The sequence below is a fragment of the Dasypus novemcinctus genome, chromosome 11 (genome assembly GCF_030445035.2).
Source record: "Dasypus novemcinctus isolate mDasNov1 chromosome 11, mDasNov1.1.hap2, whole genome shotgun sequence".
NCBI classification, from domain to species: domain Eukaryota; kingdom Metazoa; phylum Chordata; class Mammalia; order Cingulata; family Dasypodidae; genus Dasypus; species Dasypus novemcinctus.
The window spans coordinates 47,259,550-47,273,737 of NC_080683.1; the positions used below are offsets into that span (position 1 = coordinate 47,259,550).

The window sequence follows — 14,188 nt, forward strand, 5'->3', positions numbered from 1 at the left end:
ATTCCTACCTTGTGTTGTTAAGGGTATCAAACGTACTAAAAGAAAACAGAGTTTGGGTAAGAGTTACTAATATAGCTATAGCTCTAATTTTTTTAGATTAACTTTAAAATTACAGTGTCCTATTTGAGTGCTGAAAACCTACATGTGCGCTCACTGCCAATCAGGTCATCGCTTTCTGACTCGTCAGGATAGATGGCAGTAACTGAAACTTCATAGAGAGTGTTTGGGTTCAGGTTTTCAAACACCAAAGTATTTTCATCTCCATTTACGATGGTCTTGGAGGAAGAAGAAAAAAACATACCCACATAAAACTAAGTCACTACTTATATCATGCACACACAAAGGCAGTTTGTTGAAATCAATCAGCCAGATGTTCCTCCTGATTTAATGCATGCCAGCTCAAACATCACTAGTTAGAAAGGGTGCTAATCCAGCAACAGAGGTAATGCATATTTTAAACAAGATTCCCTATATAAAAAGAGGGATGTAATAATAAAGAGAGCTAACCCTACCTCCATTTTATCTGGGCTTCCAAAAGGTGCCCAGGTTATTCTGTAGAGAGACACATCTGAAGCTCCATGATCCCAAGTTCCCCTAAAACTCTCTGGTGTTATTTCAGTAATCTTTAGGTTTGTTGGCGCTGGCACAGTTCCTATCATGAGAAAAGATGGAACTAAATTTTTGAATGAGGTCTACAAACTTAATTTAATATAATAAAATTGCATTGTTTTATTTTAATAGACATGGAAAATCTGATTGAATGCATTGCTTAGGACCAAAGAGCACACCAATTTAGTTCATTTGAAAAATAGATATAAGATAGTGCTCTGAAAACTGCAGAATACCGTATGGATGTAGCAGTCATAGAATATAAAATTATTGCATTATAATGGGTTTTTTTAAATGATATCACTTAGTAATCCTCTTTGAACTCAATGGTTTCTAACCTTTTTATGCCTAAAATTTTTTGAGAACCTAATGAAAGAAAGTCATGAACTTTTTCACACAACAATACACATAAGCACAAAGCCTGGTATATAATATAGAGTTCATGGACCTTCTTGAGTCCATCAGTGACCACAAGGAGATACTTGGACCCTGGGTTAAGAATTCCTGCTTCTTGCCCAAGAATGGCATAAACTAAGTGTGTAGCTCCATTAGGCATTAAGATGATACCAAAAGAAACTGCTATATTGCTGTATATAAACTCCAGAATTGTTATACTAATATCCAAAAGAAAAGCTTCATTTTTACTTTTTTTAAAAAATACATACTTCACTACTGGTTTGAAATGAGAATGTCCACATTACTTTAAACAATGCTAAAAGTATTGTTTTGACAGTTGATTAGAACATATCTGCCTTAAAACATACAGTGAATTCCAACCTGGGAGTTTTACCACAGGAAAGATACTTTGAAAGTGAAATGCTCTAAGTAATCCATGTATAAGCTTTTCCCTCCAGAACCCAAACTTTAAACACAATATAAATCAGACTATAATGACTCTCACCAGAGAGCAGGGACAACCCCAGAGGCACTAATGACAACTGGAATCCCAATTAAAATCCCCTTAATTGATCAGGCACCCTAGTTGATTTTCAGTCCAAGCAATTTGGAATGTCTTGCACCAGTCCTGAGCTTACACTGTTAATTAATTCTCTATGTCTTGGTAACCAAAGCCAACCACACAAAACTTAGAGTTGTTGAAAATTTGTATCCAATAATTACAATGAAAGGGCCCATTAATATCAAGAAAGTGGCACAACTTCCACCAGAACAAATGCAAAACAAATTAACTGTTAAGGATGCCCTTTTTGGAATGTTATCTAAAAGTTATTAGGAAATCTTAAGGATTAAAATATATATTGAAAATATTAATCTAGTATGCAAAATAACCTGCTCTCACTTGTCTTCTCCTGACTTTTTCTCTTTACCACACTTTTTATACTCAAGCAAACTATCAGTCTACTCATATGCATCAATTCTCACTTCTACCCATGACACTTACCAGGTAAGAACTGATCCAAGAAGGCAAATGAAAAAAAAAAAAAGAAGGCAAATGAAATCCCAAGACATATGATGTAGTAAGAAAATAGCAGAGTTGAGAAGGGAGAAATGGATATGCCTGAAGTTAAGGAGCAGGCTGTGACATTTGACAAGATGCCCTGATCATGCAGGGAAAGCAGGGCACAAAAGGAGAAGCCACTGAGCCTCTGAAATCCAAGAATGCACAATCTAGTGCCACTTCCTCATATGATCTTATATATCATTAATTAATATTTTTATATCTCCACAACTAAATCATGAACTGCTGGGGGCAAAAATGTTTATGTTTTAGGACCCTGACAGCACTTTACATATAGCAACAGCTCAAAAAAATGTGATAATTAATGCATTTTTTCCAGAGAAAATATCCAACATGCATCAAGAAATCAAGAATGTTTTCTTCCTACTTTCCCACTACACCCCCCCAAGGACACACACCAATTAAGTATCTAGAACATGAGTTAGTGACAGTGTAGACTAGAAAAATTAACCAGGATAGAAAATATCATAAAAGGAATGGAAACAGGGAAACGGACTTTGGCCCAGTGGTTAGGACGTCCGTCTACCACATGGGAGGTCCGCAGTTCAAGCCCCGGGCCTCCTTGACCCGTGTGGAGCTGGCCCATGCACAGTGCTGATGCGCGCAAGGAGTGCTGTGCTACACAGGGGTGTCCCCCGCGTAGGGGAGCCCCACGCGCAAGGAGTGCACCCATAAGGAGAGCCACCCAGCGCGAAGGAGGGAGCAGCCTGCCAAGGAATGGCGCCGCCCACACTTCCTGTGCTGCTGACGACAACAGAAGCAGACAAAGAAACAAGACACAGCAAAAAGACACAGGAAACAGACAACCGGGGGAGGGGAGGGAAATTAAATAAATAAAAATAAATCTTTAAAAAAAAAAAAAGGAATGGAAACAAAGTAGATAGGATACTTTGTTCCAAATAAAACAAGTGAAAAAATATCTATAAATACAAATGTTATTAGACAATGGCAAAAATAGCGTTAAGAAATAAATTGACCAAGCAGGTTGTTACACATGCATGTTAAGTGGTGTTTCCCAATTATAAATAAAATGTGATCACAACTCACGGGTAGTTTCTTGAGCAGTCACTGGGGGAGACATCCCCTCATCATACACTGCAGAAACGCTGACTGTGTACAGGGTTTGTGAAATGAGGTCTTTGAGGGGGATGCTGGTCTGTGATGGATCCACCTCTACCTATAACACAAATAGAGGCTGGAACTATTTTCTCAATGGGTTTAGTTCAGACTTCTCTTTGTTGTGTACTATACCTGTGGGCACAAGAGCCTAAGAATTGTAAAACCAAAAAAAGCAGTGTTTTCCAATTTGTATAAAAATCCAGTAACTGGACACAGTTTAAATATTTCCAATATGGAAGCAACACAGGTAGAAGAGCCAAACCTTACACTAAGTTATGGTAAATGGTGTCTGCCCGTGGATTCAGACAATGTAACAATTTCTCACCAATTCTTCTTTGTATCACTACCTAGTTTCCTCAGAAATATTCTCTGGTACATTTTCTCATTTGCAATGCAAAAGAAACCTGTGAGGCTCACTGGCCATTATACTCCTTTTGAAATTGAAATTCAGGGTTAAGTAAATATGAGTATAGGTATAAATTTCCTTTCGTATAACCCACAAACGGCCCAGGGGAATCTAACTGAGTGCTAAGAGAAACTATCTCCATGTTCCACAAATGCCTCCAAGGTTCTGACATTGTCTTTCCAAGCACACACCAATTTTAAGCCCATTTGCCAGTAAACTCCCCTCAGTTTGCACTCACTTTGCATTGGAAGTCATGGAAACAGATCCATGTTGGCCCAGCATCATCTCAAAAAAGCTCACACCCAAAGAGAAACTCACCTAACAATACATTCATCCTTTTTCTCTGTTCTACTCAACCATTTTATCTTCCTATTCTCTGGTCCCCTCTTTTTTTCCTTCTTCCCCTTCTAATTTTTATTTTTAGAAACATTATTACAACATTTAAGTAAGTCATAGACTGTAGAGTACCATATAAGGCATCTGGATAAGAAGAAAATACCATCTAGATTCTATAACTCCTTAACTCCTGAGGGATGATGTTTCTGAGATTTTATATCACACAGCAAAACATTTCTACACTAAAACTCTAGACAGTCCAATATATCATCAGATTTTCAAAAATTGCTTTATTAATCTCACAAGTTTTCAACACCATATTAATAAAGTGACAAGAATTCAAAGCATGATTCATCTACACCTATTACGAATTATTTTGTTAAGTGTACTAGGAAAATAAATATTCCCAAAAATCCTTTCTAATCTCCAACTTACCTCTTTGATATCCTCTTCTGGTGTTTTGTATTGTACAATATATTTACGCACTTTTCCAGGTGCAGGTTCCCAAGCAACGTTCATTGTGCTATGAGTCACATCTCTGAGTTTTAAGTCTCGAGGGCTGGGTAAAGGCACTGGAGAAGCACAAGATATTATTAGGTCCAAATGTAGTTCTCAGTCACAAAGCTCTAAAACATCCACATAAATTTTCAAGAAGTTGTTTGAAGAAAACTTAAAGGTATGCAGCCAAATAACTAGGAAAAAAAACAGTTAAACAGTTATAACAATAAAAGTACCATAATTCTGCCAGATACAGCTGAATTCTGCTTCAGAAGGTTTTTTTAAAATAGGGTAACTTTAAATTTTATTACAACTCTAACTTGTCATTTCTACTTTGACCTTCTTCCACTCAATTTAAATAAGCTTACTTATTTTTTAGCCATCACTCTTTAATGTAAATATACGGCTAGTGTTTCATTACCAGCTATTTCAATAAGTTAAGATAGAAAACAAAAACACAGCGTTAAACTCTAAGATTGCGATAGAAAAGCAAATGGCTATGAGAGTGAGGAATTAAGATGGACCAAAATTTAGCAGTCAATAAGCTTATAAAAAGGGCCACAGAAGTTTAAATGGTTAGAAGAAAATCCAAATGACAAATTTATCAAGTCAAACAAAGCTTTAGCTTTAAGAGGCAGAGAGGGTATAATGAATGGAGAAGTTTTCTCTCCTTATGCGAGCTGTATCACCTTCTCTCAAGCTGTCAATCGGCCATTTTCCTTTGTCTCTCATGTGGACTCTGTCCATCTTTCTTCCTGATATCTCTACCTCCACTCCCAAGTTTCTGCACCTCCATCCCTTCAATATTTCTGTTTCCCTGTATCTCTCTGCACCCTCTTCCTTCATTGGTGCATTCCAACACCATATCCAAACCTGTGGCTGCATTTCTCATTGTCCTGCTGGGAAACTTGGCTCTTCTCTCCCAGTACACTCAGATCATGTGTCTCCATCCCTGACTGGCTCCCCACTCTTTCCATCTTTCGCTACTCATTTCTACAAATGAGCTTCAGACAGAACCTTACACATAAAAGATGGATTAATAAATATCTATTTGTTAATCAATGTATTTATACTGATCCACTCAACAGATGCTCTATCTTTTCTCTGCCTCAGCCAGCATGCTTCTATTTTCTCAGTCCCTTTTACTAACCTTGAACTTTCCTTCCAACTTCTTTACTTCCTTAGAAATGTGAGCTGGGACTCACCAAATTTAAGTCAAGGCTTCTATCTCAGCAGGCCCACTTCTCTAAGCATGAAACAAAACTGCCAGCTAGGTAAGGCAAGAATCCTAAATGCAATCATTGTCACTTTTCCCAAAAGAAACACCTAAAATGTTAGGGAAACAAGCCTGAAGCACACACCAAAAAAGGCTGATCAATACACAGAAGAGCAAACCTTAAAGGAGCTGTTTTGTATTATTTATTGGCATTTCATATACTTGAGCACTTTTTTGTATTTCTAACTCCTAGCACAGAGACCGGCATATAATAGATGTTCAAAAAGTTATTTGGATTGGATGAATTGATTAATTCACTTTCTGGAAGCAGACTTATTCAAACATTCCATAGAATTTCTACTTCAACAATAACCTGGGATATCTTGATCTTAAACCTTTCATTTTCTTCATCCAACTTTCCCATCCTTAGCAAAATATTTCATGGATCTAAGACACCATAAATTAAAAGATGCACCATTATTTTATGTTCTATGCCCTGCTTAAAACCTAGCTAAGAGCAACTGTAAGACATCATTGATTATAAGATACATCCCAACATCTGGAAAAAAAAAAACAACTGTGCATCCTAGAATCAATTTAAGATGCTGACATAGGCAAGAATTAAGATATTTATTCTCAATTGTCAGAAGCAATAACTCAGTTAAGTTACGCACACATTATGAAATTATCACTAGCATCAGTGAGTAAAAGAAAAACCCTAACGAACATTATGTTAACAGCAATAAGAAGGGATGAAAAACTAGCCATATCTTACAGGTGACTTCCCGAACAGTGACAGGTTCACTCGTGAGATCGTGCAGAAGAGCCTGGACCGTAACTGCATACTCAGTGTTGGGCAGGAGGTCAGTCAACGGCACATTGCTCACTTCGGGCCCCACACGCATCTGCATATGGATATACAAGACGGTTTGGCGCGCACAAAACCGAAGGGAAAGAAGGCATTCAAATCAAACATTTACACGTACTGAAAATAACCAATTGAAACTTATTTTCATAACTAAATTATAACAGAACAGCCTTTATTTTTCATCCATAACTACTGCAGTGACTTTTTCATGCCAGTATTTTCTAAAATGTCACAGACCACAAATCTAATTTTCTATCTTTCTGTATTGTGTGTAAAATTAGATATGAGTACATAGGTAATTGGAGTATAGTGGAGACTCTTTCAAACTGTAGTCTCCAGAAAAAGAAACAAAAGTCTCCTACCTCTTTGGACTTGGTTGGCTCTGTGGCCTTGGTAGGTTCGTACGACAAGGTGTAGCCAGTAGCTCCTCCCACGGGCTGCCACTGCACATGCATGGTGGTCGATCCAACATCATATATGTTCAGGCTGACTACAGGGACTGGCACTATCAGAACATAAAAGCTAACATCAGTCTAAGTCCTGTAATTCTACTCATTTTTTAATGTGTGTCTCCTATTTAATTATTGACATTTGTATATGTTAGAGAATCAGTTGCTATGAGAAATCAATGATGGCTAATATAATCCTTTCACACACACACACACACAAAACATTTTTCATTGCCACCTCATAACTCAGGCTGGCATGTTACAACTATTCCATAGAGGGAAAACTTTTACATTTAAAATTCAAATGGCATTTCAGTGAATGAATCTGGAAGTCAAAAGAGATACCCACTTGCTGAGACTTCATTCAGTCTTTTCCTGGAATATCTCTAAGTTGATTATATTCATTGTCAATCATAGAACTTCATTCATCAGTAGCCAACACAATAGTTAATTCTCCAAAAAAATTAATGGAAGCATAATTTCCTAACTGGAATTTAGGGGATTTATGGGCTTTATGAAACCAAGCACATGAGGAAGAATAAAAAGTTTTAGAATAAAAAGTGAATCCTCTTCACTTAATATTCATACAGCTTTCTATTTTTTATTCAAAGATTGAGCTTCAAGTTTTAAAGAGTAATCAAGCTAATCCTGCCAGTTAAGAAATATATTACCTCTAGCCTCCTATGGTCTAGTATGAAGGTATATAAGAGAAGAGATAAGACCCAAGAAACTGATAAGTAGGTGGAGTCAGTTCTTGTCCCAGAGAGTACGATGCCCCCTCCTTCCTCTTAAAAGTGGTCTCTCTTCACACTGGAGCCCCAGATAAGAGGAGGGAGGAAGGAAAGGGTATTTTCTACTCATATGGCCTTGGGAACCCAATTAGGAATAGGACAAGTAGCATCTCCCCCAAGGACTCAACTCAAAGCCATTAGAGCCTCTCTAGTAAAGGCCAGAGGCCAGAGGCCAGAAAGAAAGGGGAGATCCTAATGCCAGCAGGGAGATCCAGCCATCAGCAGAATTGAAACAGGTCATCTCTGCACAGCTCCTTTTCTTATTCTTAGTTCCACACCCTATATGGACCTTTCCTGGTATCTTATTCCTGAACAGCTCTGGTCATCAGTAAAATGTCACCACCTAACAACCAGAGTAAGATTCAATTATTATCCCTGAAAGGAATATTTGCATTTTAAGAGATATTCTTGAAATCAGAAAGTCCTAAAACTCTATGATGTAAACCCTGTTAGAAATATATTTCCCTGCAAATTATCTCTGGCTAATGGCCATAGCATCTCCTTTTACCAGTAGGGTCCCATGACGGCAGGTGCAGCTAGTAAGAACAGAAAAACACTTGAGTATTTATTGACACCTGCACAAAGAATGTCCTTGGTAAAGAGTCGTTGAACGGATACTGAATAAAGGAATGATTTGGAATGCTGGCAAAACTCTCACATAGAATATCATTCTTTATCTTGGAGAACAAAACAATGAGATGTCTTTAAAAATATGACTTACAGGTTTTCTCTGTGCCCTTCAGAGGCTCACTATATTCATCTTCTACCACAGAATACACATTAACAACATACTCAGTTTCAGGCTTCAGATCTTTCAGCACTGTACTAGTTTCCAGTCGACTTACATAAAACTAGGGGGAAAAGTAAAAAATCAATTTTAAAAAACTATGTTATAGTCAGTTCTCCTTTTTTTTACTATATTTACAAACCAATTAACTGCAATAAGCTTAGAAATTGCATTTGAATGAGGCCATTGTCTTTTCTTTTGTGAAACTACCAGGTTACAATGTGATCTTGGACAACTCACATTATTTATTCTCCCACTTGTTTCCTTATTTGTAAAATGAATGGGTAAAACTAGATCATATTTAATGTTCTCTTCCAACTCCATGATTCTAGCATAGACTCATGAATAAATCAAGCATCCGTTAATTAAATTTTAATAAAAATCATATTGCCATTCTGCAATTCCTAGAAACCCATAAAATTTTAAGAAAAACTTCTTCCCTTTAATCAAACCCAAATGGAAATGCACGCCTACCAAGGATTAAAAACCACCATTATTGACTAGTTCCCAACTCTCCCTACATCTATTTTGTCCCACATTTCCTCAACTCTCTTATAAGGACACAATGGTAACATTAAGAAAGAGTGAGTTGTTGGTGTTGTCTACTCACTTCTTGACGTTTCCCTCCAGAAACCGGATAGTATTCCACCTTATATCTATCCACACTATCAGAAGGAGGGGTCCAGCTAACTCTAAAGGATCGATGGGTTCGTTCAGATGTAACTAGGTTAGATGGTGCTTCCAAGTCACCTAACATGGAAATAAAGTGCATTTTTTTCCATTATTGTAGTGATATGATGAAATTTGAAATTAGATTGAAATGGTGTTACTTTCCATATTCTAGCGTGCACACTTCCTTTCACATACTAAGTAGCTATAATAAATCAGTTAAAAACCCTGCTGTCTATGAGACATCTCCGAATATGTAGTCAAAGGGTCTTTCCTATTCAGAATACTCAAAACTGATCTCATTTTCTTTTCCTTAATAGCTGGTCTCCCTTTTTCTTATGGCACCACCAGTTTACCAGTCACCTAGACTCAAATTCTAATCATCCTTAGATTCTCTATCCTCTCTAACCTTGTCCATATAATCAATAAACAAGTATTTGAATCCTGACAATTCAATTTCTCCATTGTGCTATCACCATCATCACCACCAAGTTCACTGCTACTTATTTCAATTATTTATATCCATGTCCTATGTCCTCAATGAAAGTTTAAACTCTAAAAGGACAAAACTGGTTTTCTTATTTGTGTTTAGTTCCTCTACAAAACCTAGTTCAGTGGTAAGGGAAGCTGAAAATGAGAGAATGAAAACAAAGAAGTATTTTAAAATTTAGATATATCCTATTGCTTATGATTTTGCTCTCTTATGATAGGTGAAATGACTAGTGAAGAAGAGTATCTGGAATGAATAGCTACAAAATAGAAATATTAAAGACAAATAACTATTAGTTTAGGAAGATGTCCCAAATAATAGTTTAAAGAGAAAGGAATTAATCCAGTGACCCCATCAGCATGGCAAATCATGTTCATATAAACTCTTTCCTACTTTCTTTGTAAGCCAAAAATGGGAAAAGCATTTCCATTCTTAGCATCCTAACTTTTATTGTACTTGGGTCATAATTGAACCTATATAATTAGCAAGCAATTTTACTGTCTGGAAAATTAGAATGAATGCAACCATTACAACTGATAAAAAATAAAGGAAAGCAAGAGGAAAAAAAAGATGTTTTCATCCCTACTCAAAGTTCTCTCCTATTGAATAAAACAACAATTCTTTCAGTTAATCCAGAGCCAGAGCCTTCAAATTCTGGCTGCATGGTTGATCTATTTCTCCAGGAATAAGGTCAGTCTGTTAGTTAAAATTTTTTTAAAATCTGCAAACTTTTGGAGAGAAACTCAAGAAGGAACATTCAAATAAATGTTATACTAGTACCTAAAGCATTTATACATTATTTGTTAAATTCCAGCTATTCCAAAATAAAAATAATGAAAGACTGTCTTTACCATAACACACATGTACTTAAAAAGAATTCTCTTCATGTAATAAGAACTACCAATTTTATCATTAATTTATCAAAATTCCTTACTATCTGTACCATCTTTATCACTATAAATCTAGTTCTATAATTTTATTTTTCAATCCTGATTCCTTATCCAAAACTACCTTTTACTAAGACCCCTAAAAATATCTGAAACCATTTAACCCTGAGTAAATAATTTGACATCTCTAAATTTCATATTCTTCAGTGGTAAAGGGAGATTAGGTGCTTCCTAAAAGTCCAAACTCTAAGATTGTCATTTCTCTTTATATTTAGGGGTCACAAGTGTAAAATATCAAATCTGACCATCCATAGTTAAAATAAAGTAAATCAGATACAAGACCTCTCTTCCATTCCCACTCATATAGGGAAATCAAAAAGTTACCAAACCTTAAAAAACAAAAGTCTGGGAGCAGCCATTTAATGGCAACTTAGCAATTTCATAATGAGGATGCCTTACAGGAGAGTAGACAGACACCAGAAAAGAGAATATCTCCTTCTCCTTTTCTCTCTATCCCATTTATGTATACAAGTGTGTGTGTATGTGTAAACTAAATATATTCTCAAATAAACTGGAAGTCATTTTCTAGTTTGGTTCTAGAAACAAATCAGAAAAAAAAGCCAGGGACTAAATCAGTGGCTCTTAACTGGAAAATTTTGCCCCTCAGGGAACATTTGGCAATATCTAGAGATATTTTTCGTTGTCACAATTCAGGGGTTGCTACAGGCATCTGGGAGGCAGAGGCCAGGTATGCTGCTAAACATCTTGCAGATCATGTTATATAGTCCAAAACATCAACAGTGATAAGGATGAGAAACCCCTGGCTAAACTTACCTGGACCTTTGACACTGTTGCACAAGTTAATGGTGAGTTCATCCACTATCCTAGAAAGTGACTCAAAGTCGGCCACATTGTACGCATGTATATCATCAGGATCAGTGGCAATCATCTTTAACTCAACTTCATCAGCATTTTTAATACCTTGAAAAATGAGTATATACACATAAAAGCATTTTGTATAAAAACAATCAATATAATAAAAACAAATAATTTAGGTGTTCTCCTATGTATTCTATATTAACTAGAATATACATATTTTTTCTTCAATAATAAAGTGATTATTTACCTATAGCTTATAAACCAAAAGGAGTATAAACTGAAGGCTATTCTAAATTAGCTTCCTCTAAATGCTTCTAGCACCCATTTCCCACCCAAAAAAAAAGTGCCTTTTCAGTGTTTTTCCTAGAAAATAACATAACTGATACTAAAAATAAACATGGTGCTGTGGAAAAATAAACAGGTATTTTCCTGAGTCCTGTTAAAAGTACATTTCTCCACTTGATTCCTGACTTTTCTTCTAAGAAACCATGTAGTTTTGTCTCATTACAAGGGGAAAAGAAAAAAGTGAAATAATTCTTGACAAGGGATTTGATAAATGTGTGATAGGGGAAATGTGAGTTGCTGTGGATGTGTGTATCGCATGCGCACACGCACACACGCTTTGGATAATACTTTGAACTAAAATACATTCTCAGCACATCGGTAACCCCAGAGGCATTATCCCAGAGGATATCCATTCCAGTGCTGACCAACAGCAAACAGCTCCACGCCTTCATCCTTGAGTTTCTTTGAAGGTGCCTCTACATCATCCTGTGATTTTCCATCAGTGATGAGAACACCAATTTTGCGAGCTCGAGGCCTCATGCCAGCTTGGGTCTTGAAGTTTTGCTGGCGAATGAAATTCAAAGCCATGCCTAGTGGGATTTTTAAAAGAGAATCAGTTGTATCACTACTCTGCCTCAGGCTTTGGACAAAAGTCAAGAGCTGAAAGAGACTCCTTACTCACCTGTAAGAGTGTTGCCTCCTTTGTATGGTAAATTTGCCACAGCTTCCAACAAGCTGGTCTTGTCTTTGTGAGCATTTAACTGCCACTCTGTTCTGGGGTCCCCACTATACTGAGCAAGGGCTAAAAGAACAACGTCAGTATTAGTGTATATAAAAAAGCACAATGAAAATGACTAAATGTCTTCAATAATGTTAGAACCTACCAATTTGTACTCTTTTGGGGCCAATCTCAAAGACTTCCACGATACGAGAAATGAAATTCCTCACAGTTTTAAAATTTGCCCGGCCAATGCTCCATGATCCATCCACCAGTAACACAATGTCTGCTTCAGCTCTGGTGAGGCACTCCATCCCTGACACGGCAATTGTGACACAGGACAGAGTAAGGAGCAAATTGTTGGGAGGGTTACTACCTATCTGTGATTCTATCACCCCCTGGATACCCAGTGCTGCCTGACTGTTTCAATTCTATGGCTTGTTGATTTGCAGTACAAGACTCTGAAAACACATCCTAATAATTTATTAACCTCAAACAACAATCACAAAAATCATCAGTTCCTCCAGTGATTATTTCTGTGGCAAATCTTTCCTTCCTCTTTGCTATATTTCCTGACACAGTCACAAAACCTGGAAACTTGAATTAAGCCATCACTGCAAATTAGGATGGGCCCTCAAACTCAGGAGCTGAAATAAATAAGAATGTACAGCCATTTGACTATCAGGTATTAATGAATTACTATATTAATATTAATTAAATTTTAATATGATCTAAAGATTAGATATTGCATTTTTCTGCACTACTTAGTGGTCAGACAGACAAGTATGATATGGACTGATAACACATAAAAACTATAAAATGTTTTAGAGAGCCAAAAGTATGTTTTTAAATAATTAAATTACTAGGCAACTATTATATGTATTCAAGGATTTGATACATGACTCTTAAAATTAGACCTTTTTTAAGTCATATTGTTTAAGAAAAACAGATGCAGTATTATTCCTTATTCAGTTATTAATTGTTTAACTTTTCATCAACGACATATAGCAGTCAGGTAAATACAGAAGGTGAAAATTGCACATTTAAAAAAATCAGGAGAGAAGGAACATAATTTAGAAAAACATATGCAAACAAATACACAAGTGCAAAGATGTAGAGACAACAAGCACAAACACTGATACAAAGCTAAGGGCGCTTTGGAAAGAGAATAATCCCAATATCCTCAGTGCACAAGCTACAAAATAAAAATATAAGTCAGTTAATAACATCATAGGAGAAACAATAGAACATTAATGCAAAACAGCAAGATTTGACCCTCATTTCTTTTATCCACATCCACTTTTTAAAATACTCTTTTGCAGCTATGAATATACCTTTTCTTGCCATGTTAGCATTTGATTTTTATGTTTCAAAAGAGTGAAAACTCCTTGAGAAAAATTAACTTATGCTCATAACATTAAGAAGTTGTCATTTGTATACTACATACTCCCTCAGAATTGAGAGTTCTAAAATACTCTTCCAAGAACCTGAGCCTTTGCAAGCTTACCCTTCCTCCACCTAGATCTATTCTTTTTAAGCAAATGATGGAAAATATTTAGAAACAAACTCTACCCACCCACTTCTAGTTCTAACAATGGTGAAAACTAGCTGTATGTACAAGACTATAATTGTGGCAGAGGCAGAAATCTAAGGGGCTTATGTTACCATTTCGCTTTGCAAACCATGCCTTCTCACCTATTTATG

General features: G+C 36.4%; 1 protein-coding gene across 2 annotated transcripts in view; it reads right to left on the bottom strand.

The window, feature by feature from the left end:
* COL12A1 (collagen type XII alpha 1 chain) overlaps positions 1–14,188 on the bottom strand; it is a 110,768-nt gene that overhangs the window by 53,974 nt on the left and 42,606 nt on the right. For both annotated transcript variants that reach the window (XM_058307047.2, XM_058307048.2), the window contains exons 18-30: positions 12,651–12,800; positions 12,449–12,568; positions 12,192–12,356; positions 11,437–11,583; positions 9,167–9,306; positions 8,491–8,620; positions 6,892–7,034; positions 6,437–6,566; positions 4,383–4,519; positions 3,134–3,263; positions 513–652; positions 143–275; positions 9–35 (exon numbers count right to left, since the gene is read on the bottom strand). In XM_058307047.2, the coding sequence (XP_058163030.1) occupies positions 9–35; positions 143–275; positions 513–652; positions 3,134–3,263; positions 4,383–4,519; positions 6,437–6,566; positions 6,892–7,034; positions 8,491–8,620; positions 9,167–9,306; positions 11,437–11,583; positions 12,192–12,356; positions 12,449–12,568; positions 12,651–12,800 (1,692 nt within the window). The remainder of the gene's footprint in view (positions 1–8; positions 36–142; positions 276–512; positions 653–3,133; positions 3,264–4,382; positions 4,520–6,436; positions 6,567–6,891; positions 7,035–8,490; positions 8,621–9,166; positions 9,307–11,436; positions 11,584–12,191; positions 12,357–12,448; positions 12,569–12,650; positions 12,801–14,188) is intronic.